The following is a 22,804-nucleotide window of genomic DNA, read 5'->3' as shown; positions in this document are numbered from 1 at the left end:
CTCAATGGCAGCATGTCTACAGCACCATACTTCAGGATCAATTACCTCGCTATTTATTTCCTTACTTCCTGGTGAAACCACTGGCTGTCTCATGGCTGACGTCATGTGGTACACTGCTTGGAAAGTTAAAAACCAGCCAGGCCATCCAACCAAATGTCTTAAGCTGACACTTGATGTACCAAAATTTAAAAGGTCGATTCTACAGTCCAAGCTGTTGCTGCTTCAAACTGCAGGACAGAGGAGATTTGAACTTCAAACCACAGCACTTTTATGTTAGCTGAACATGCCACTTTCCTTGGCTGCCATTCCAAAAAGTCTGTATGGACAATACTCCATTCAGCTTCTCTGATCCTAGAGCCCCATTCCTTGATCAGAAATTCACCCCAACCTAGCTCAGGGCCCAACTCCACAGTTCCTGCTACAAACCCACAGAAAACAACAGAGTCTAGCGAGGGCGGGGCGAGCCTGTGCTAGGACAACTGGCACAGTCCGGCGGCGGAGTGAGGAAAGCGCAGCCCTGGTTGGTAACCAGAGCCAAGAGCCATTAGGTTGCACTTGGACTAAAAACCGCATAAAAAGGTGCTATGTGAGCGGCTCTCACTGCTGCCTCCAAGGCTGTTAATAGTCCCGTGTGAGAAGGGCCCAGAAACAAGCCCAAGCTCCACACTGCTCAAACCCAAGGGCTTTGTTCTGAACAAATCAAGAAATAATTAGCCACAGAGTCCTAATGAACTCTCCTAGAGATATCCTTTACTTTCTTCTTTTAGCGTAAAGGGGGGGAAAAAAAAACTGGCATTGATGCTTTTGTCTCCTAATTTAAAAAAATCAATTTATATATATCACCTATATATATCACACATATAGACATATATATGAGATATATGAGAGAGATATATATATATATATATATATATATATATATCTCATATATCTCACCTCTAATGGGTAAAGCATTCTGATTATATTTAAATGCTAAAAGCAAAAAACAAAATGAGACAAAAATATCACAAAAGCATACCAAAGTCCAGAACACACAGATTCTCAAGAAGAGAGGATGCCATATGTATAGAATGTCACTCCCCTTAGCTGGGCAGCAGTGGTGGCGCATGCCTTTAATCCCAGCACTTGGGATGCAGAGGCAGGTGGATCTCTGAGTTTGAGGCCAGCCTGGTCTACAGAGTGAGTTCCAGGACAGCCAGGACTACTCAGAAAAACTCTGTCTCAGAGAAATAAACAAACAAACAAATAAGAATGCTATTCCTCAATTATATGATAAAGTAGCAGGCCTGTCAGAAGAATAGGAGGTGGGGTAACAGGATAGGGCCTGCAACCAACACAATGTCTCCGGGAGCTTTAATGAGTACCTGCTGAGGAAGAGCTGATTCTTCAGAGCCAATCAATCTTTTAAAGACAAAAATTTGAACAAGAAAATAGAAATCAAAAAGGGCAGGGCAGCTGGGCATTAGTGGCACACACCTTTAATCCCAACACTCAGGAGGCAGAGGCAGGAGGATCTCTGAGTTCAAGGACAGCCTGGTCTACAGAGTGAGTTCCAGGACAGCCAGGGCTAAACAGGAAAGAAAAGGAAGGGAGGAAGGAAGGGAGGGCAGGCAGGCAGGCAGGCAGGCAGGCAGGCATTAAAAACTTCTCTAGAAGAGCCACTTTGTGGCAGGTACCATAAGAAAGAAGGAATTATCCATTGCTGGAGGATGGTCTTTCTGTGAATATGTGTTGCTCTCACAGGTTGATAAATAAAGGTGTTTTGGCCAATAGCCAGGCAGAATGAGGTTAGAAGGTACATTCAAACTAAAGACAGAGATGAAGAAGGGCAAAGTCCAGGAGACGCTGCGAGCCATCCAAGAAGTAAGATGTGAAAGAACTGGAAAGCCGCAGACCATATGGCAATACATAGATTAATAGAAATGGATTAATTTAAATGTAAGAGCTAGCTAGTAATATGCCTGAGGCATCGGCCAAACATTTATAATTAATATAAGTCTCTGAGTGTTTATTTGAGAACCAGTAGGTGGGAGAGATCCATCCATTTACAATCCATGCTTCAACCAGCCAGAGCTTTACCAGCCTAAACCCACAACTGCTCCAGACATAAGAGCATGGTGTTGGAATCTGAGCATCTCCACAGGCTTTGGGGGCTGAATCCCAAAGCCCCACCTGAGCCCTGACCTGGCACAAACTGGAAACACACAGGAAGCAGGGAGGTCAAGTCACACTCTTCTAAGGATGAACGCCACTGGACACCAGAGACTTAACTCTCTCCAGGTCTAATCATCTGTGGGAAGCCTCCTTTCCACTACTGAGATGTTAACACAACCAGTCTTTAAAAAACAAGTGTTTCTCGATGTGTGAGACAGTAATTTCCAAGCACCTCATCTGAATCTTCATGAAGACCCTACCAGGAGGCAAAATAGGTATCTCTAGATATCTCTCTTCCATTTCACAGCTCAAAGAAATGCTCAAGCAAGATGACGTGACTCGGAGGCCACACTCCCAGAGCTTCATTTCATGGCATAGGCCCCCACCAAAGCCCAGTGTTCCGACTCCACTGCAGTGTTCGGCGTGGGCCTCAGCACAGGAGTGGCAGCACTGCGTGGGCTAAGCCCATGTGCGCTCACCCCAACAGCCTGCCTGCTCGGAACCCGATTCTCTGGAGGAACCTTAAGTGCCTCCCTAAGGAAAGGACTCAAGCCTGACACCAAACATTTGCCTTACCCATGCAGCCCTCTTCATCCACAAAGGTTTTAGATTTCAGGACACGCTTCCGTTTTCTTTTGTTTTCTCTACTTGAACTCTAAAAGATCAGAGAGTGACAATATTAAGTTGACCAGTGAAGCTCTAGAAAAAATAACAGAAGATATTAAATGTACAAAAACCACCCCCTACCATGCCATTCTGATAAAAGGTAGAACAAGCAACTCTATACTGCAGAGGTGCGTAATGCTTACTGTATGCACAGGCCTGGTGTCTTCCTGTTTACACAAAGAGAAGCAGTATGCTTAGGAAAGATTTGAGTTCTTGGTGAAAAAGACATACAGATTACAGACCTTAGTGGAAGAGAGAGACAAGGAAAGCATACCACTGCAATATGCTAAGGACTTTCCAGGAGAGCTGGGGTAGAGATGCCCCCAGAGCAGAACAGGGGCTCTCAGTGTGCACCCTTGCAGGAGATCCTTGCATGCTCGGCCTTGGCATTTGAACACCATACCCAACTAGTCGAGCCAGAAGCACGCATGACTACCGTCATTTCGCTCTTATCGCCCCTGTCTCTTTCAGCCCATTTCTTTGGCTACAGCAGTACGAGACTTACACTAACCTTCTGAGACTGAGTTCAAGAAAACTGGTGGTTACAAAGCAAAGGAGGCTTGTCAGCACCATCCTCTCCACACTTCACCATCCACTATGTCTACTGATAGAAGCAGACAAGCCACAGTGAAGAGCGTTCAAAACCGAGTGTTGCTGTGTGCTGTGGTTTTTCTCATCTAGTCCTTTCCCTAAGAACAAATTTGAGTTTTGTTTCCTTTTATCTTTCACAGTTTGCCCTGGTGGAGGCAGGGCCTCCTTTTGCACAGTTCCAACTGGAGCTGGGTAGCACAGCAGCCCTCATGGTGATGGTCACAAAAAAACAAACAGCTGCCCAGAGCTAGCCCTGCACGCTTCGTAAGGCTACGCCCTCCAGCAATGTCTCCCCTCAGTTAAGAAGAGAATCGCATCCATCTCGCCAACCTGAGGGGAAGCGTGATGAAACATGAGCCAGCTACCGGCACTGGAGAAGCACAGAGAAGAGGACATGATTCCATAGTGACTGCAGGGTCCCAAGAAAGAAGACACGCAGAATGGAGCCTTGTGCTGGCTTTACCTTGGCAGGAGGGGGCTCGGGTCTTGGCACAGAATCAGGAGGTGGAGACACAGGAGGAGGTGAAGATGCAGGAGGAGGTGGAGATGGTGACTCTGCTTCGTACATCTCAGGAGAGTCTGGGAAGACTGGGAAAATGGAACAAGCTTAAGGAAGAGAGCTACAAGCTCTGACAAGCACAATGCCTTCTGCACTGCATCTGCCTTCTGCTTATCAAGGGTATTTTGTAAGCAGTAACTCACGACAACCGAGGACTGCAGTCAGAGACTTCAATAGACAGTAATTTTTCATAATTACAATCGGAGAATCAAGAATTTCTAAAGTTGGCAATATCTTAGATTCTCTTAGCCGAGTGTTTACTGTACAGCAAGATCAGAGCATGAAGTTGGTTGACATATACTGACCACTTACCACATGTCAGAAGTTTCACTTTATTCTCATCACAACCCAAGAAACAGATCTTGCTCCCATAATACAGTTGAGTAAATAGAGGTTTCAAGAGACTCCTTCACTTGACAAAGGCTCACAACTCATAAAGACAGGTTAAACCCAGGTCAGTGTGATTCCACACCTTTGTGACCCAACCGTCCATGTTCTCTTCCCATTCAGTAGAGACAGCCTGTCATACTCAATCTCCTCAGTAGTATCTTTGTGGCCATCCTCTGAGGGTGACTTGTACATGGCTGACATGACAGTTTGACCCAGACTGTCCAGCTGGCATTACACGCGACTTTGGGAAGAATCACCTTTGAAAGCTGATCTCCACAAAAGATCTAACACCCAAATCTGCGTAATAGTCTGTATGAGACTATTTCTAGTGACTTCCTCACTGATAAACCTTATAAGCCTTGCTTTGCCACACAGAGACTGGGCAGGAAAAAAGTTAGGCGAGAAAGAACGTTGTAGAAATGGTATCTGACAATGGAGCACTATGGGAGGGATTCCAGTTTCTCAGTAAAGAAACAAGTCCGAGAAAAGGACACCAGAGAGGAAGGGAGGATCCTCAGCAGACTTATTGCCCTTTTTTTTGGGGGGGGGGTGTCATCTTTTTTGTGATTTTTTATCTTCCCCCAACCCCTAGAAGCTGGGCTGAGGTCTGAACCCAGGGCCTTATACTTACTAGGTGAGCACTCTACCACTAAGCTAACCTGCCTAACCCCCAACCTACTGTTTAATCACCATAAAGAAACTGCTGGCCATGGGACTTGGGTAGCTGCTTAGCCTCACCTGCTCCCTGAATCTCCTGGCTACATTCAAATTCTTTGCACAAATCTTGAATCTGAATTTCTTCCAACTGATTAGGTCAGTGTTAAAAATGATGACAGTGGAGGGTTCATGGCCAAATGACCTACAGAGGTGAAGCAGAATGAGCCAGAACAAGGCAATCAATTAGACACTTCAGGTATGAACCGGGCCCTAACTTTACAAGCTCAGTAAAACAAGAGAAACAAAAGAAAGCAGAGCAGCTTCAGTCTAGCCGTTAGCCCAGCTCCAGGAAGGCAGTGCATGACAGGAGTCTACCCGGTGTCACACCACACAACCAAGAACTCCGTGTTCTGAAGTCATGGCTCATTAGGAAGCGGGGCCACAGTGGTCTGAGGGAAGTCTAGGCAGCAAGGAAGCCAAAGAAAAGGCGTTTTGAAGACCTGATGATAAACCTAGGTACTCTGTTCTACTTTCAGTTCTTCAAAAGGACGACTGAGCCAAAGCCAACAACTCCATGGTCCTCTCGAACCCTCCTAGCACTGCACACAACTGTCACCTACGCACCCCCCAGACTCACAGTCCAACGAGGCAGGACGCCACAGTTGTCCTGGCCCTGAACACAGAGCAACACTCACTCTGTTTGTTTTAAGTCAAGGAGAGTAAGTACTTCCTGGATAAAACTTGGGGTGAGGAATACCAGGTCAAGGGCAGATAGTTCCGACTTCCCACTTTCCAGTTGCCCACCTCCCAAAGAATCATACAGTAATAAAATGTCATAATCCCCCTGGAAGAGAGGAGACGTGAGGAAGAAAGAGATTTCCACACATCCTGAGAGATGGAAGGCAGCTGGAGAACGCTGACAATAAGTCAGTCCAGTGATTCTGATGGCAGGGATTACCCTTAGAAATTTTGTTGTGTCTGACTTCAAAACTGTGTGGATGTAGTACTGTGTTTACACTAAAATATTTTAAGGAAGGATAAGCAACCAACATTTTCTACTTTATAAACATTAATCATTCATTTTCATAATAACCCCACAAATCATTATTTGTCTGAGATTCAAAGGAATTTTTTTAAGAACTTGCCCATACTCAGTCTTTACTATTAAGCCAAGCACTCTGACCTAACACATTCTTACTGACGTAAATATAACGGAGGCTTTGTGTATTATGTACTCAATGACGAGAAACAGTCAAGTGGGGAAGCATCATCTCCAGAGAGTAGCTTTTACTAGGGCAGAAAAAGAACTGTGGGAAAACTAATTTCAGCAACCAGCAATGTAACCACTTATTTGTCAAGAGTCCTCTGGCAGAGACTAGTAATTCCAATTCCTGGAAAGCAATCTCCGCTTCCTAGGACTCAATATATATTTTTGTAATAACTATCCTCATCTAAAAAAAACGGGGTGTGTGTGTGTGTGTGATGTGCTTATTAATATTCTCCACAAACAACCTGCAAGGACTGAAAACGTTAGCAAATACATAACACAGCCATAAAAACTGTTTCTTCCTAGCAACACAGATATTAATGTTATTTCTTTCCGGGCCTGGCATGTTTTTTTTTAATATGTAGAACTACTGAAGGTGCTTATGGCACTTCCAGGGTGAAGGAGAGCCTTCCCAGTAAGCAGGAGAAGGAATTTGCCGAGGAGATTCATATATAAGGATCTCTGTCACTGCTGAACACGCTGAACATACAATGGGTGGGAAGAGGGGCACTATGCGAAAAGCTACTATGTGTCAAGCGCTGTCTTGACATTTCTGATGTGTTGTTTAATGGCCACAAAAAGCTAGTCTGTAGTACCACTGCAGTTCTGGAAGATAAACAAGGACTCAAGTTAAGGCACCTGCCTAAGGTCAGCTGGTGAGCGCTCAGGAAGATTTAACTGGGTCGGTTTGACTCTGGAGCCCTTGCCTGCCCGCCTGCCGCGCATCTGCTAACGACTAGCCTGAGACGGCAGATCAAGCTATTATCATCAGTGGAACACAAATAAAAAGAGACTGGGTAAAGGTTCAAAATCAAATCCTGCTGGCTTTCAGACACAGAAATTCTAGAATAAAATTGTAGACTTTTATAAGTTCAGTCAGATGCCAAAAGCTATCTCTGCCAGAGAAAAGAACCCGAGGGCCTCTGCTCTCTGTCCTCGGCTGTCATGTGCTGCTTACCTCCATCACATACTTTGCACTCCTTTCCCAACTAAGCAAGCGCAATCACATTTCTAATAGCCCGTGGGTATTATTACTTTGTGGGCTACAGAACAACACATTTCAGAAGTATGCACTGGTGCTCAGTCAACCCAGGACTCAATTCAGAGCTAGCACTGTCAAGAATACTAGACTACTCAGTTTTAGCTTTGTGAGTGGCAAGAGTATGTGCATGTTCACGTGTGTGGGGGTGTACATGTTTGTGGAGGCCAAAGCTCAACCACAGATGCTGTTCCTCAGGAGCTGCCCGTGGTTTCTGGATCTGGAACTCGCTCATTAGGCTAGGCTAACTGCCCAGCCAGCTCTGGGGATTCTCCTGTCTCCATCTCCCCAGCGCCAGGACTGTAAGTACGTGCTTTTTTCACAGGCGAGAGGACAGACCTACATGCTTCGAGGCAAATACTTACTGATGAAGCCATCCCCCAGCCCCTATTCATCTTCTCAATGTACAGCAAGCTTTGGGCTGAAAGTCTTTCCAGAATCCTCCCCCAGTCTGCTTTCCTGGTTGGTAACAGGGAAGACTAGTCCAGTTATCAGTTTCCTAAGCTTACTTCCTAATTCTTTTCCCATGCCCACAGAGTTTCATGTATGTCAATTCTTAACTGGCCAGGTGTTCTCTGGTGAACCTGACTTCATTCAGAAGCTCTAGAATCTTCTTTTAAGTAATCTACTCATTTTCATAAAGGTATGAACAAGCCCTGCCCCTGCCCCTGCTTGTTTCAAAAAGCCATTAAAATCCACACTTCTGAAAGGCCCTAGTTCCCTCACAGAACATCAGAGGCTGTGATCCTTAACCCACCCATGACTAGCGTTCTCTCAACCCAGAAAAAATGGGTCTAGCACAGACAGGTCCAAGCTCTCGGTTCTAGTTCCCAGGTCTGCTCATCCGCCTGCATTTCTAGTGTTTTTCCGCTCACTTGCACAGTTAGCGCCCTTTGGGCAGAGCCTCTATCACGTTCTCAGTTTCCAGCAACTATTCCATCTTCAGTGTTGTCCTTGACAGCTCATCATCCTCTCTGCATTAATCATTCTTCTCTAATCTCTTTCATCAGTTTATTTACATTGTTCATGTGTGTTTCTATGATGTTGGATATCTTCCAATTAGGTAAAATGACCAGATACATTATACCTTAATTCTTGGAAAACTGTCTGTGATACCTCCAGGTTTCCTGGATAGCACAATGTAGCCCACGAACCTTTCTCTATAGTTCTTTCTACATACTTTACCTGGTTTGGGGTAAGATCTTAAGAATATTTGTTATTGGGGCTGGGGAGATGGTACAGAGTTTTAAGAGCACTGGCTGCTCTTCCAGAGGACCTAGCTTCAATTCCCAGCACCCACATGTCAGGCAGCTCACCACCTTCTGTAACTCTAGTCCCAGGAAATCTAATGCCCTCTTCTGAGCACTGTATGCATATGGTACATATACAAACATGTAAACAAAACACCTATATACATACTTTAAAAAAAATTAAGAGTACTTGATATTTGTTTTAAAAGCATATTAATTTTCCTGTAAAGAAACTCCTTGCTTATTCTGCTTGCTTGTCTTACAACACTACCCACATCCTGACCCTCAGCAGTGACACTATGTATGGTCTTCCAGTTTACCAGTTTCATTGATTGGTGTGTCTAGAATACGTGCATGAAGGTAGCCAAAGGAACACTAGCCTTAAAGAGAAAAGAAAGGGCTTAGATAGTACGTGTAAAAGTGGTCACACTTTTTTTGTTTTCTATATTTTCACAAGTTATCAAATGACCACTATTCTGATCAAAAGGCTGCAGCAGATTTCAAAGAGAACTATTCTCTCATACTAGGCCCACTGCTCTCATTGTAGCTCACAGTAAGGGAAAATTTTAGATCCTTGAGCATGAACCCAGAAATGATCCCTAACAAGAATTAATGGCAATGTCTACCTTCATCTTCACTGCTATCAGACTGAGGAAGCTTGATTCTTCTCCTCTTTTTCTTCAGGTTTCCGGTTTCCTTTGCTTCCTCATCAGAGAGGTCTACTCGCTTCCCCCTGTTGCCATCAGGGAATAAATTAAGCATGTTACACAGAACAAAATGTATGTGTATATGTAAGTATGAATGTGTTCCTATGCAACTTCTTTTAGAGCTCACAGTCATAATCGTAGAGGGTAGAAAACAACGAAGCAGATAAGGAAAGACTAATCCGTTTGTTTGAGACACATTCTTTTGGTAGCCCTGGCTGTACTGGAACTCCTATGTAGACCAAGCTAGCCTCCAACTCAGAGATCCTCCCACCTCTGCCTCTCAAGTGGTGCACCACCGTGCCCAGCAGGAAGATTGATCCTTTGGAGATATATACTGTTAGCCACCCACAACTCTATCACCTGATAGGGTAGCCAGAATAAAAGGTTCCACCAATTCTGGAGAGGCCGGTTTAGAGTCCTGTCAACGCCTCTTCCCCCTGGCCTTTTAGTCATTTAACATTCGTTAAATAAGCAGCTAAACAACCCGAATGCAAAGACCAGGAAAGAAAGGCTCTTCTCAAGAAGCCCTGGCAGGCCAGACAGAGTGGCACACGCCTGTAATTTCTACAGAGAAGTGGGAGGATTCTAAGACTGAGGCCAGTCTGGGCCACACAGTGAAACCTTGCCTCCAAAGACGAACCCACCTTGGCCAAGTGCACTAGCTATTACACAACATGATAAAATTTAATGGACAAATAACATTGTGGGACATAACTGTTAAAAGCTAAGTAGATATTCAACAGGTAGGAAGGGAAGGCAATATTCTACAGTGAAAGGACAGTGTGAGCAGAGGCACAGACAAGACCGTAAAGTCATCCAATGATGTCATAAAAACCCAGACTCTCTTGACATTATTTAGCTTCTCTGTCTGCTTTCTCCATTACAGCATTCATCAATAAATAATCTGTTAGAGACAAATACATGTAAACCATAGTCTTCCTGTCATTGAGTACCTACGTCTTATTTAATTTTGAACATCAACTTTTTTTTCTACTCTAGCTAGGAAAAGAATAAAGTAAACCCAAGTAAGCCAAAGGGCATAAACATTAGAGCAGAAAGCAATGCAATGAAAAGAAAGAAAACTAGTGAAGCTTCAAGTTGTTAGGTTAAGGAGAAAAGATCAATAAGCCTTTTACAACAGAGGGAAAACATGTATTTCCAAGTGGGAATTAGAGAATAAAGGAATCTGTAGTCATAACTCTAGTCTACCAATACTCCAAGAACAAGGCTAGATTATGAACAACTTTAACAAGCTCAAGCACTTAGAGGAAATAAATTCTTTTAAAAGCACAACTTACTCAAAACTAATCCAAAAAAAACTAGAAAATTTGAGTAACATTATATAAAGAAGCTCTCATAGGCAGGCAGGCAGGCAGGCACACGCACGCGCGCGCGCACACGCACACACACACACACACACACACACACACACACACACACACACTATAAAGAAAACCCAGGCCCAGATTCACTGATATATTTTATTAAATATTTAAATGTATCAGAAGTATGTCTACATAGGGCCAGAGATGGCTCAGCAGATTCAGGTGCTTGCTGCCAAGCCTAGTGAACCAAGTTCTATTCCAGGCCCCACACTATGGATGTAGAAAACTGACTCCCACAAGTTATGTCCTCTGAGCCATGGTATGTACATACACACATACCACACACACACACACACACACACACACACACACACACACTAAATAAATGTAAAAAAAAATAAGATTCACAAATTCCTTTGGAAAATAGGAAACTCCTCTTTATGTATGAAGTTAACACAGTTTGATACTAAAACTAGCCAATTACCAGGAAAGAAAATGGCTGAGCTGTAGTCTTCAAAAATATAGAAACAAAGCCCCCTTAGGGCAATGTTAACAAATCCAGCAGTGTGTAAAAACAATAAATATGATCAGGGAGCTAATCCTAAGAATGCAAGGCTGGTTTAACATTTTCATGTCAATCAGTATAACCCACCATATTAGCAGAAAAACTCTATGAGCCACCTCAATAAAAGCAGAAAAATCATGTTAAAATTTAAAACCGATGAGTAAAAGTCTCTCAAAAAACTTGGAGTAGAAAAAAAGACTTTTTAACTTGGTAAAGGAGACGCTGAGTACATGCCTGGTAACGGCCTCCACCAGTGAGTAAGGCTGTGATCATGGCTGGGGACATGTTAATCCACGTATATCTTGTGCTCCTGGGAGGTAAGCCCCACTGGACAGAGCCTTTCCCCTCTGAAATGTCACTATTTTGTTGCTCCAACTTTACCACAAAAGTTGGTTCTTTGTGGGCCTATCAGTGCTGACAGTGTCCTTTAGAATTTCTTTCAACAGACTAATTCCTACCAGCTATGAGGTAGTGTCTCAAACTCCTGGATCCATTTTTAACAGCTTGTGTGCTTTTTATTTTCTTTTCTAATTACATTTTACCACTTGAAAAATAAACTCATTGATATAAAAAGAAAACAAAGAACTTCTTCTCTTAAACTGGACTGGCAACAGTAACTTCTCTCTGGGTAATTTGATGTGAAACACACACACACACACACACACACACACACACACACACACACACTCACACACTTTCACCGTGTCTACACACTTAAACTGAAGTCTATTTTGCAGCAGTGGGAACAAAATGTGGCCCTGGGTCCTGGATCACCCAAACTGGCTGCCCTGGGTCCTGCTTCACGAGATGAGCTATTGGGCTTCTCTCTTCACTCTAGCAATATTAAGTAGGAGTTAGCACTGAGCTAAACTACCTGCTGTAGAAAGCCCAGAGGGACCTTCTCCCCGCCACAAGACACCCTTCCCCCAGTGACAAATTTTCCTACCATTTCTTCCCCCTCTGCTGCACCTTCGCAGGCTCTGCTTTCCTGCTGGATTTCTTCAGAGCTGTGGGAGCTGCCAGCTTTGGTTCAGTGACAGACACTGGAGGCTGCTCCACTGTTTTTCCTTCTTTCGCTCCTTGTTCTGAATCCAAACTGACTTTAAGTTTATCTACAAAAAAGTATAGGAGACGATATATATATGGCCCATCATGTAATAGTAATCCATCATTACTGTGACAGTCCACTATGTGCCAGGTAACACGTTAGGAGCAAGGGATAAAACAGTCCCTGTCCTGAAAAGGAGCACAGTTGATTTAGAAAACATCTACGATCTTCATTTCTGATCCCCACTAATGTCTCATTACACCACAGCCCTAACGACAGCAAACACACGGCTTCAAAATACCAACTTCAGCTTTCGGGTTAAGAACTGTTTTTAATTACATCTGTTTATTTATTGTGTGTACATTGGGTGTGTGTATGCCATGGTACAAGTGTGAAGGCTAGAGGACTAGGTTCTCTCCTTCTACCATGCAGATTCCAGGGATCAAACTCAGGTCCTCAGGCTTGACAGCCCCTAAATTCAACTTTGTGAAGTATCATCTTATTTTCAAATGAGAAAAACAGAGCTGCAGGTAGTCATGATGTTCAAGAATAGAGCTTGAAAATGGGCTGACAGCTAAGTTCGCAGCAACATCTTTCCTATTCTACTTTAAAAAATCATTTATTTTGCTTGTATGGGTATTTTGTCTGCATGCACGACTGTGCACCACATGCATGCTTGATGCCTGTGGAGGACAGAAGAGGCATTGGATCCCTGGGGACTACAATACACATAGTTGTGAGGCACCACATGAGTGCTGGGAATTGATCCTAAGTCTTTAGAAGAGCAGCCAGTGCTTTTAATCATTGAGCCATCTCTCCAAGCCCTGTATCCGACCTTTTAATGCCTGAATAGTCCTATCTCACTACTACCTTAAATGATAAAACCAAATTAATTCAAAACCTGCTTCCCACTGGGCAAGTCTAAAAGTCATTTTTCTTTGTGAGAACTGGGATAATATTTATAAGACTACTATTAGGTATAAACATTAAGTGAGTTACCAAAGGTGTCAGTGGATATGGGCCTCAGTTAGCTCAACTCCTGACCAGGGTCCTTACATTAAGCTGAGACACCACATAAGCGGCCATGCAAGACAGGAAAGGCCCAGCCATCTGAGCAATACAGAAGTGAATAATCAAGCCTTATGCATACCCAGCGATAGCTTTTTATAGGCAAAGTCACACTATACAATGAGAAAGCTATACACAGTGGGAATTCTTCAAAAGGCTGTCTGCACTATCTGTTCTGTAACAGCTTAATCATCTACCTACTAAGAAAGGAAAATCACCTATCTCAGTCTTGGCTGATACTTACAGGTTAGTACAATAGTTTTTAAAAGCATGCATGTTCTTTGATAATGTAGATGGATCAGAATATAAAATGCAATCTATTTACTTTTTTGAGCGTTTATGTGAGAAACCTAAATGGTGGGCTTCATTAGTCCAATGGGGGTACCATTGCTTCATTTTTAAATTCTGTTGTTCTTATCTGTGCTTTTCAAACTTTCGCACTAAAATATCCCAAATGGACTAGGAAAACGAACATTTCGTTCTTTTTAAGGCTAAGTAGCCTTTTATTGTCTGCATCTATCCACAGGCAAAGGTTTTTGTCTTATTTTCCATTTTATCATCAATGTACAATAGAGCCAAGCATGTAGTAGGTACATAATCAACACTTGCATAATTTAGCATTTTCTACTATTAACAAATACTCACGTATTTTACGTATTTTTTAAATGACAAACAAAAGATTCTTCACTGGGGACTAGAGTGGCTTGGCAGTTACGAGCATGTTCTATCTATTCTTCCCAGCACCCACAGGAGGCAGCTCACAACAGCCTGTAACTCCAGTTCCAGGGGATACCACACCTTCTTCTGGCTTCCATGGGAAACTGCACTCATGTGAACATCTTCCCACAGATATACACAAACACAAATAATCAAAAAAAGTTTTAAATAATTAAAACCTCTCACTGGATCTTAAGGTTACAAACACATAAAAACAACAACAGAGGCATCAAAACTGTCAAGAAATGGCATCAGACTGAGTATGGTGTACCAGGACCAGCCTGCAGGGTAATGACATTATGATGTGTGTTTGCAGAAATAGGAACCTCCGGTGCGCCGTTCCAGCACCACCACCAAAGCATGTTTCTGGATCACTTCCAAGTACCACATTTTTTATACTTTCACAACACAAAACATTTTTTTCTGAGAGCTTCCACAGCAAATAAAACACTATCACTCCAATCCCCACGGAGTATCAACCTGACCATCATGGCAAAGCAGAATTCAGACTAATTTTGCTTGGCTAGGCATGCAACAAAAGGCCACAGATCTCTGTAAAACTGATGCTCCAAGAAAGTGTGTGGTAAGTACCCTGTGGTTCCTACATTCTTCTTGTTATTCTGCCACATACCCCCAGGGGATGTGTACTTGATATGAGAAGTATAAAAATATGTAACTATTGGCTCTTTCCATTAAGAAAGAATTCTTATTTAAATAAAAGAGGTCTTTTCTTCCTCAAAAAAAAAGATGCATTTAAATGGCCTGGCCATTACTGCCTATATTCACATTGACATTTAATTCAGTGCTGTGGGAAATCTTAAAAAAGAACTTAAGAAAGGCAAAGTGTTTGTTTTTGTGATCCCTGGAAAGGCATTAGTAGTTAGGGTCACACCAAGCAAACTGATGCCAGCACCCACGATATTAAAGCAACGCTACACAAGCAGTCACTCTCTCGCTTTAATTACCCGTTTCCAAAAGCCTCATGCAGTAAGTATTTTCTTTTCTTCCTAAGGCAGAAAGTAAAAGCAGAAGTACCCTCCAGCAGCTCTCAGGCATACCCAGAGAGTCGAGTGGTCAGTTACTGCCATCAACGCATTTGTCGGCACGCTGCGAATATGTTAGGACATGGGAACACCCAGGTGGGCAAAAACTAGACCAATGGCCTCCACTCAGGCAGAGGTTACCACAGAACATTAATCTGTGAGTTCAAAGAAATAATGAACATGCTTACTCATAGCAGCTTTTCCAAAAAAGTTGCTCATCACATTCCCTTTTCCTGGTGCTTTGCCCCCAGCTGAAGACACCTAAAAGCACAAAACAGAAAACACACCATTTCTAATTTTGTCTAACATTTAGGCTGTTCTTGAAGTACCATGGCCTCAATCATCTCTAGCAATACAGCACACTAACAGCCAGGCATGGGAGACAAGACTGTGATTCCAGAACAAGGGAAGTGGAATTTGGAGGATCAAGAGTTCAAAGCCATCCTCAGCTACATAGTAAGAGCAAAGCCAGAGTGGGCCAGGTGAAGAACTGTCAGGAAAACAAAACTTTCCACCTCAGCAGCACCAGCTCTGTATTACAGCACAGACTATTTATCATGGCAAAATGTGCAGATGTTAGCTTTAAGAACCTAGAACAGGAACCCAGACCACCAGACAGTATCTGATGCTTATTCCCAGAGCTTGTTTTCTGTTTTTTACAAATTATTTATGAATACATCTAAGCTTTTCTTGAGCACATTTTAAAACCATTTGTCTTAAAAAACTTAAATCAGACGTGGTATGTACGATAAACAATGGGAAAGAAGGTAAAGTACTTTTAAATTATCAGAGGCAGATCGGAATCCTGGGCCTACCATTTAATAGCAGTGTGACCTGCAGGAAAATTACAAGTCTGGGCTCTAGTTTAACCACATACAAAATAAAAATAAAACAGTAAGATTCACAGAGAACTGATAAGAGGCTTTACACAGAGGTTGGACTGTTAGTGCACAGAAGGACTCAACGTTTGCTTCTTTCCTGCCTTCTTCTTTCTAAAAGCAGAAAACGACAACAATAGAAAGATTAGTAGTAACAACAGTAACTGCACTTTTCTGGGTTTTTTTAAATAGTATCTTTATAATTTTCTTTTATTTTCTTTTGAGACAGTCTCATCCTGTAGCCTCAACTTCCTGAACGCTGGGATTACAGGTACATACCACCAAACTAAGATACAGTTATTTCCTTAATGCCCTTAAAGCTAGCTCAGACTACTAAGCAATAAAAAAGAGAAACAAATGAAGAATGAGGACAAGAAAAAAAAAGCATAAAACAGAACATGAATGTTAAATATGCCAGAAAGGAACACATACAGCAAAACCCCAGCTAGATGCTCTCAAATGTCACACCACTAGAATCCTCAAACTTGCAGTTTTTCAGAATGATTTTCACGCACATTATTTCAATGGCGGTCACATCAATCTTATTTAGATTGTACAAGCTGGGCATCACCATTTCACAGGAAGAGAACCCAGTCTTGGTGAGAAGTGGTATAAGAGGAGAACATCAAGCATTACTTAAATATGGATCACACTAAGCCAGGCACGGTGGCTCATCCTCTACCCGGACTGGAGAGGCAGAAAGGGAAGAGGAGCCCGAGCTTGAGGTCAGCCTGGGCCTGAGAGCAAGACCTCAAACAAACGATCAGGAATGTTCAAACTGAAGTAGAGCACTCGGTACCGACTGTGGGCCCTTCTCTGAAGGACGCACTGTTATAAAGGCCTGGCGTCAGGCAGACTTACACTGGTTACTTCTTTAGCCTCTGTTTTCGCTTCCTTGTTTGTGTCTTGGGTTTTAGTACCAGCTTTAGAGAGCAGCATTCCCATAATTCCTTTGGGCTGCTGGGAAGCCTGTTTGGAGGCAGGTGGACCATGGCCATTGGTGGTCAGGTCACTGGCTTGTGTCTCACTTGTTGCCTGAAGGTTGGACTGCTCAAACTTTCTGGAAGATGAGGACTCTGCAGGAGCTCTGGGGACCGCAGCTGCACACTGGATGGCACTAAACCTAAGTAGAGACGTGTGTGTAAGATTAATGTCACTACTAAACCTCATTTTCACACTCTGTGCTTTCTATGTATCTTTTCACATTAATATAAAACTAGGGAATTTAAAACTAGAGTACCATAAAAAAAATTTCATATAAACTCTCATTTGGGTAAAGACATAGGCAGTGGGGAGAAGTAACTCTGCCTAAAATTCACACTTACCTAATTAAGAAGCTGGGACTGAATCAATCATTTTCTACCACATCATACTGAACACACTTGCTTTTTTGTTTGGGTTTTTGTCATTTTTTTGTTTTTTGTTTTTTGTTTTTTTTCTTTTTTTCAGGGCTGAGGACCGAACCCAGGGCCTTGCGCCTGCTAGGCAAGCACTCTACCACTGAGCTAAATCCCTAACCCCTTGTTTTGTTTTTAGACAGAGTCTCTCTACATAGTTCTGGCTTGGGAAACAAGATGGTCCTCTGACCAAGTTCAAAGAGCAGTAACTATCAACCAAATTAGAACTAAAAGCTATACATTATTAACCAGTTTCTTGGCAACTCTCCTAGCCAGAGTGTGGCATGCTTTAAAACATGAAATAGGGATAGCGCCCCTGGGTTCCCATAACTCATGTTCCTTTGCATCCATTTGTTCCTCATTTCTCAAAACACCAACTTGCACCAGGAGGCTGCACACTCAAGGCTCAGGAACAACGTCTGGTTAACAGTCTGCAAAGCCTATTACTGGGACAGTCACCTCTTACTCTCCGGTCACTGCCAATGGGCCTCTTTCACATACTGTAATGCGATAGTCCACGTCATGCACGGGAACCTGTTCACCCTTCTCAGGGTTAGACAAAAAGCAGAGTTCCCCCAGCTTTTCCTAACAGAGAAAACATTTTACTTCCCAATGTCTTGCTTACTGGAAAGAAGACCCCTAGAGGCCCTCTTCATTCTCTGTATTACAGGCCCTAGCGTAAGCCCTGGTACACAGCAAGGATTGACAAGAAGGACTGGTTGAAGAGGAGGCTTCTGGCTCCCCTTTCTTCTTCAATGTATCCCCTCAACGTGGAATGGGAGATGGAAGACAGAAACTGTGTGGAGACAGACACTATTCAAAACCAACTAGAAGAACTGCCTACACGCAGTGGTCCCTGACAGTATTTCATTCCAGAGATGACTCTAAATGGCTCCAGGGCAACACACATCTTGCACTGAGTCACGGTTCCACAGAACACCTTCGGCTGATGAAGCTGAGAACAGACGGAAACCATTTGCTTTACCCACTGGCCTTGCTCTCTGGCCTCGCAGTGCTTCCTGGGCCAGTGGCAAAGGCAATGTTTCACGTCACTGTCAGCACCTAAAGTTGGCCCTAAGACAGCTCTTTATTTGGTCTGCATTCCACACCTTGGGATCAGGACCAGCAACTGGCAACCAGGAAGAGGTCAAGTCAGAAGACTGCTCACGCCTGAAATCTCACCTTCTTCACTTTCCTAACATCTCCTAAAACACAACATCAGATCTCAGGAGGCTCACAATTCTAAGCAACAAGCATAAATTTCTTCTTTGGAGAAAACTCCCATCTTTTCCTCCTCTCCTCCTACTTTATCTCTCCCTCCTACCTCCAGATAAGATGAGATGGTTAATCTCAATGGCCAATTTGATGAGATCCAGCATTACCTGGGGGTCTGGCCTCTGTGCACACCTATGAAGGAATATCTTGTACCTTGATTTGGTTAATTAAGGTAGGAAGACCTGCCCACTATGGGTGGCAACATTCCCTGAAATGGGATCCTGGACTACATAAAAAGGAGAAAATGAGCTGAACAAGCTTTCAATTGCTCCCTGCTCTTTGATTGGGACTGTGATGTGGCCAACTGCTTCAAGCTCCTGCAGACTTGACTTCCTCACCATGATGGACTGTGCAACTGAACTGCAAACCTGAATAAACCTTTGGTCCTTTAAGTTGCTTTTGAGCAACAGGAAGAGAAACCCGATTCAGGGTCTCATGTAGTGCAGGCTAGCCTCAGATTCCTACATAACTGAGGATAACATTGAACTACTGATCTTGGCTCACCTCCCAAGCGCTGGGGTCAAAGGAGGCCTCACCAGGCCTGGCTGATTCTGAAATCTGCAGAGGCATGTTCAGCTGAGTTCACTGCAGTGCTTTATCAGCATTCCTATTGCCCTGGGATTTTTGTGCATGGGCAGATTCTGCCTTACACCACTGGTTCTCAATCTGTGGGTCAAGACCCCGTCTGAGGGTCGCATATCAGATATTTACATTATGACTCATAACAGTAGCAAAATTAGTTATGAAGTAGCACTGAAATAATTTTATGGCTGGGGGGGGGTCCCCACAACATGAGGAACTGCATTAAAGAGTGGCAGCATTAGGAAGGTTGAGAACCACTGCTACACTTCCAAGTAACTTTTACTCTTGTCTCTTTACTGGTTGGACATTAACAGGACGGGTTTTATCTGATGTCAGATATGATGAGTCACAGCCTTTTTTTTTTTTTTTTTTTTTTTTTTTTTATACAGGGTTTCTTTGTGTAACCATCCTGGCTGTCCTGAAACTAGCTCTGTAGACCAAGCTAGCCTTGAACTCACAGAGATCCACCTGTCTCTACCTCCCAAATGCTAGGATTAAAGGTGTGTGCAACTACCGCCCACACATTTTTTAATACCACAAGATTTTAATACAGATTATTTTTTATTTTATTTTTTTGGTTTTTCAAGACAGGGTTTCTCTGTGTAGTTTTGGTGCCTGTCCTGGATCTCGCTCTGTAGACCAGGTTGGCCTCGAACTCAGAGATCTACCTGGCTCTGCCTCGAGAGTACTGGGATTAAAGGCGTGCACCACCACCGCCTGGCTAGATTATTTTTTAAATAAAATTAAATGTTTTACATAAAATTAGCAAAGTACTATTTTTTTTCTTGAAATCCTTCTCTAAGACTTGTAAATTATTCTCTGGCTGTATATTTATTTGATAATTACTCAAATGCTTATTATATTCAATAAAGAGGAAAAAAAGCCCACCCTAATGCCCATCATTAACAGTCAACATTAGTTACAGAAAATGTTTACTGTGTATGGGCACCATTTGGAAAAACAGTTCATTGACAGAAATCCTAATCATATGGTGTTTAAAGGAAACAGAGCTGCTGCCAATTATGTATCCATTTCCCCAAGGATCTGTCCATATCTGTTATCCCAGCTGCTCTACCATCTTCAACCACTCCTCTCCAACTCTTTCCTAACAACACAATTTAAGTCTGTCATTTGCTGCATGGCGGGGCCAGTCTGGTACTCACTAAGTAGCAAGCTGGCCTGGAGCTCAGTGATCCCCCTGCCTCAGCACCAGTCTTGTCATTATTTCTGTGGCTGGGGTTTATTTTATTCTGCAGTGCTGAGAACAGAACTTGGGGCCTTATGAATGATAAGCAAGCTCTACCACTGAACGACATCCCCGGAACTCTAAAATCATAGCTACATCTTTCAAAGTTTCAATGTCTCCTTCCCCTCCATTTCAGTCCCATTTTCTGGAAAAAGCTGTCCAAGCTAGCTGTCTCACGTTCAGGTCTGACTCAGCTGGATCAGTCTGGCCCCGCACTAAAGCACTCGAAGGCCATCGCTAGATCCAGTGGACACCTTCCACTAGATCTGACTTGCTTCTCCACAGCATTCGGACCATCCCACCAGTCCCTCTCTCCTGAAACTCTACCCTCAGCCTCTGGAACCCCAAACAGTTGCATAATTTCCCACGTCACTAGACGCTTCCTCTTAGACCCTTCTTTCTCTATCCATTAAATAAAGAGCCACCATTAAGAGTACTTACTATATGCCAAATGCCGCTCGCTCTAAGAGCTCCGCTGGGAGGCCCTGCTGGTCAGAGGTTGCAGTCTACCCTGGCCTGGCAGCTCTCTCCGAGCAGGGCGACATGGAGGACTCCATCCCAGCAGAGAGCTTCCTGCTCTCTATCTGACCTTATTGAGAATGTCTCTAGGTGCGGGTGCCTGGCTTATCTCTAGTGTGACTCCTGACACAATTCCCTGCAAAAACTTTCCCTCTGCTGCCCATATGGTAATTAAACATTGTGCTAGGAGCTTTACAACAGGACTGTGCTTTCACATATGATAACTAAGACTTGGACTAGGAACTGTATGATAGGATCGTACTCTTTAATGCAAATTAGGTGGTACCCCAGCTTCTGTCCCCATCCTATATATCTCCCCTCACTGGATAAAGTTGATCTGTCTCACTGAAGCTGTCTCCCAGAGGCTACTTCCACCGTGTATATATCCCTGAGTTTTATTTTCTGGCCTTCTTTCATTCTACACGTTCTCTCTACATGGCTCTATCTGCTGTCCTGGCCCAGCAGCTTACCTGTGTTCTGAATTCAAAATCATTCTGTTTACCTCGAGGCTTATCTATTGCAATGGATATAATTACTTGAGATTCCGCAGTAATTCCCCATGTCCAAAACCCAGCAGCTCTCCTCAGAATAAAGTCCAAGCTCTACGGAAATACTCAAAGAAGAATCTGATTCCAGTCTTCTAATGACTTCCCAGCTTCACCCTATGTGCTGGCCACGGACCATAATGACTATGCAATGTCGGTTTCTCTCTCAGCTCCATCTTTACTCCCAAACTCCTTTATCTGCCGCACAGTTTCTATTGGACCTTTGAGTCTCAACCTAGACGCCTTAACCTGGTGGAAAGCCGCTTGTTTTTCCACCCCAGTCCACCCATCCAGAAGTTGGTAATAAAGGCCTGTCTCCAAAATCTTCTCACATCATTCCTCACATGATAACACTGTACTGTAACTGCTATCCCCTGTAGGCCACTGACCTTAGGATCAGGTACTGGGCCACATTCTCAAGAGTATGTAGAATGGCAACTCAATGATATTCATCAGATGTATGCCAAACAAATTCAAATTATCTTTTTAAAAATTTATCTGATTTTATATGTAAGAGTGTTTTGCCAGCATGCATATCTGTGCACCATAAGCACACCCAGTGCCCAAGAAGATCAAAGGGTGTTAGATTCCCTTGAAGTGGGGTTATGGATGGGAGTTGTGAGCCACCATGTGGGTACTGGGAATCGAACTTAGGTCCTCTGCAGAAGGAATAAGTACTATAAACCACTGAGCCACCTCTCCAGCCCCCAAACTTAAATTATTATTAAATCAAGGTGGTAGATACCCAAGTATATTTTTAGAGAACTGACTTGAGCCCTTAGTATACTCTTACAAAGTAGGAATTATCACAACTGATTTAAAGATGAAGAAACCAAATCTAGAGAGTATTAGGTAATTTGTCCAAAGCCACTGAGCCATTAAGTAGCAAACCACAACTAAAACTTATGATCATCAGTTTCTAAAATGCACACACATTATAGTCTGTTACTATCCAGTGTCCTGAAGAACACAAAAGATTTACAAGATCTAATCTTGGCTATGGAGCTTTGGAGCCAAGTTACTTTTGGCTGGAAGGAATAGGGACATCAAATTTAGGAACAGTTTTTTGAAGGGCAACATTTGAACTAACTCCTAAAGGATGGGTAAGGTTTAGACAAGCAGAGACTGGGGCAAAGGAGTAGTGAGGGGACACAACAAACATTTCTGTGGTGATGACAGGATAAATATATGAGAAACAGATTTATGGGGAGTCCACTGGGGCTTTCAATATGGGTTGTGGCTGCTATTTTTCACCTTGTGATGTACTAATAAAACTAGGCATGTGTCTTACTGCAAGATAAATGGGGTTTTACTAG

The 22,804-nt window shown here is 43.2% G+C and overlaps 1 protein-coding gene across 1 annotated transcript in view; it reads right to left on the bottom strand.

Annotated features, from left to right (window-relative positions):
• Pold3 (DNA polymerase delta 3, accessory subunit) overlaps window positions 1-22,804 on the bottom strand; it is a 41,742-nt gene that overhangs the window by 4,529 nt on the left and 14,409 nt on the right. Inside the window, exons 6-11 of the mRNA XM_059270598.1 lie at window positions 16,786-17,047; window positions 15,235-15,307; window positions 12,117-12,282; window positions 9,200-9,306; window positions 3,875-3,999; window positions 2,731-2,809 (exon numbers count right to left, since the gene is read on the bottom strand). Coding sequence (XP_059126581.1) covers window positions 2,731-2,809; window positions 3,875-3,999; window positions 9,200-9,306; window positions 12,117-12,282; window positions 15,235-15,307; window positions 16,786-17,047 — 812 coding nt within the window. The remainder of the gene's footprint in view (window positions 1-2,730; window positions 2,810-3,874; window positions 4,000-9,199; window positions 9,307-12,116; window positions 12,283-15,234; window positions 15,308-16,785; window positions 17,048-22,804) is intronic.

Source organism: Peromyscus eremicus, chromosome 1, assembly GCF_949786415.1.
Source record: "Peromyscus eremicus chromosome 1, PerEre_H2_v1, whole genome shotgun sequence".
Lineage (NCBI taxonomy): Eukaryota > Metazoa > Chordata > Mammalia > Rodentia > Cricetidae > Peromyscus > Peromyscus eremicus.
The sequence above is the reverse complement of the archived record's forward strand: the minus strand, read 5'-3'. Positions and strand labels throughout refer to the sequence as shown.